Source organism: Pundamilia nyererei, unplaced genomic scaffold (assembly GCF_000239375.1).
Source record: "Pundamilia nyererei isolate P.nyererei 1_Seehausen unplaced genomic scaffold, PunNye1.0 scaffold00135, whole genome shotgun sequence".
Taxonomy (NCBI): Eukaryota; Metazoa; Chordata; class Actinopteri; order Cichliformes; family Cichlidae; genus Pundamilia; species Pundamilia nyererei.
This window is the reverse complement of record NW_005187536.1, coordinates 264,986-267,707: the sequence shown is the minus strand read 5'-3', so window position 1 is coordinate 267,707 and position 2,722 is coordinate 264,986. Positions and strand designations below refer to the sequence as shown.

General features: G+C 43.7%; 1 protein-coding gene across 1 annotated transcript in view; it reads left to right on the top strand.

Moving 5' to 3' along the window:
* Positions 1-2,722, top strand: part of LOC102199112 (neuropilin-2-like) — a 90,976-nt gene that overhangs the window by 66,204 nt on the left and 22,050 nt on the right. The window contains exon 12 of the mRNA XM_013913501.1: positions 1,946-2,127. Coding sequence (XP_013768955.1) covers positions 1,946-2,127 — 182 coding nt within the window. The remainder of the gene's footprint in view (positions 1-1,945; positions 2,128-2,722) is intronic.

The following is a 2,722-nucleotide window of genomic DNA, read 5'->3' as shown; positions in this document are numbered from 1 at the left end:
AACAGCTTTAATGCTGAACTCAAAAGGGTAACAAAACTGAGAACACAAAATACGCTTACACAGCAAGATAAGGGTAGATGAGGGTAGATCGCGACACAGAGAAACACAGGGCTTAAATACACAGAGGGGGCAATCAGGGAACGGTAACAGGAGGGAAACACAGTTGGGGCAAATCAGGCCTAAAGAAACAGGGGAAGCAAAGCAAAAGTACATTAACACCAGAGATGGACCTTCAAAGTAAAACAGACTGAACTTAAAGACACAGACTCACAGGCAGGCACTGCAACAGAGGGAACAGTAAACCATAAGGCAGAACTCTAACCAAGAAACCAAAGACTAGAAATGATAAATAATATAATAAACTCAAAACTCAACGACCCAGGCATCCTAACAAAATCCACGTTGGAGGCATTGGTGGTGTGACCGAGTTCACATCATATCGGCACAGGTTCAGGGTCGCAGGGTGGGTGGAGTCTATCCCTGCTGTCATAGGGCAAGATGTAGAGCAGGGGTGGGCAATCCCAGGCCTCGAGGGCGGGTGTCCTGCAGGTTTTAAATCTCACCTTGGATCAACACACCTGAATCACATGATTAGTTCGTTACCAGGCCTCTGGAGAACTTCAGGACATGTTGAGGAGCTAATTTAGCCATTTAAATCAGCTGTGTTGGTTCAAGGACACATCTAAAACCTGCAGGGACACCGGCCCTCGAGGCCTGGAGCTGCCCACCCCTGATGTAGAGGGTCTATTTTAAAAGACATTCATAATGTATCATTAAAGGCAAATTAAGAAGATGTACCCACACAAAACAGCTCGGTTTATAAAAAGACCATGCTGTGACTTAAAATGCAGCGGTCGCCACTTCTTTTCAGCTCTGTTTTCTTGGTTGCCGGGGTGAAGTGTCCTCACTCTGGACAGAATATGCACCACACGTGCTAACTAAAGTTCCTGCTGAAATACGTCAGTTTCAAAGTTCTGCTGACTGTCAGGAAAAAAGTTTTAAGTCAACATATGCAAACAAACCGGTTATTTTTCATGACTATTTCACATTTTGCTGTAACACACACACACGCTCAAGCTTTCTTCATTCAAGTGCATGCTATCTGCGCTCTCACATATGCAGATTTCTTGCATGCACGCATGCATTTATTTCTGCTTGTCTCTCATCCGCACACACACACACTTGTGCACACACTCGAGCTCTTAAGGTCAAACTCATGATGTCAGTGTGCACCGTGGGGCCTCTGGGCTTTGAAGTCTGTTAGATTCAATAGTCCCACAGGAAGCTCTGTTTGAGTGAAAATAAGCTCGCACAGCCAGAGGATCTTCATACAAACACAGGCTCACATATTGGGAATATGATTTCACAGCTATAGGTCACCGACTGCCTCACTGGAGTTTATGCAGAGCGTATTGTGATGTAGTTTAAGGAAGCGCCTTTGCTTTTTTGTTTCAGCACAACTGAAGGTAGCAGCTTATTGCAGTCTAATTACAGCATCATTTTTGCTTCTCATTTGTGCTCATCTTATTACTTTCATGTCACCCCTTGAGTTTTGTATCATTCACCTTTTGCTCCGCTGTTTTCTTTCTGTCCATTTTCTGTCTGTGTTTGCTTTCTGTTATTTCTGCTGCAATTACTCTTTCTTTCAGTCTGGCTTTTATTCTCCGTTACTCTAATATTTGTATTCAGTATGATTTTCAAGATGTCATATTGCATTGAGCGCTATTGCAAAACGTCTCAACACAATGCGAATGTCGCTCACGGCACTATCAAAATAAAGACCCTGCCATTACAGGACTGAGTCTCACAAAAGAAAACTGAGAAAAAAAGAATTTGTTTAAATCCAACACAATACTAAAAGCACTCAGAAGAAGCTGTCGGGTGGTAATCAGTAGTATTTTAGCCCAAACAGACACTTTTAGAACCTTTATTTGTAATCTGTTTTTCTTTCTCGATTCACAGCCACCACTCCGCCCCTGTCGGCCGTTTGTGGCTTTGAGCAGAGCCTGTGCGGGTGGTCGGCTGATCCCCAGTCAGGTGTGAGCTGGACCCTGCACACAGCTAGCAGCAGCTCCACTGTGCACGGCGCTCATGGAACAAGGCAGGACCTGGCACTGGGATCAGAAAGTGAGTACGCACGTACTTTGGCGACTGAAGGGGATAAAATGTGTGATTTTTGGAACAAATCAATTTGATGAACTGTGTTGCTTTAATTCTAACATGAGCCCGTCTCTTAAAGTTTCTCACCACGATGTCCTCTCACTGTATTTCTTGGCTGCTTGACAAAGATTTTGTCTTTTGCCACAAAAAAAAAAACAATTCTGACATTTCCTCAGTGAGACAAAGCAAATTTCACATCATGTGAGAATAACCTTGCTAGCCCATTTAGCTACTAACAACCCATAATGCCTTCCTCTAAACTAAGAGGCACAATCTGTAGAGGACATTTGGTTCTGCAGACACACAAATGTCTAAATCAAAGAACAAATGCTCATTTTTAGACAGAATTTTGAATAAATCTTGAATCTGGTCGGGTTAACCTGAGCATTATGTAAGCTGCTTTAAACCCCAGTCACACAGGTGTGGAGACCGGCGGGAGCCACCGGTTGATAAGGGAAAAACCGAGATTCCTCATCCAGTTGGAAGGTGATGGCAGGAAGTTGCTTTGGTTGGTACGAGATTGTTGTGGTCGATCATAGTTTGCATAGGAGACGCCAACTAC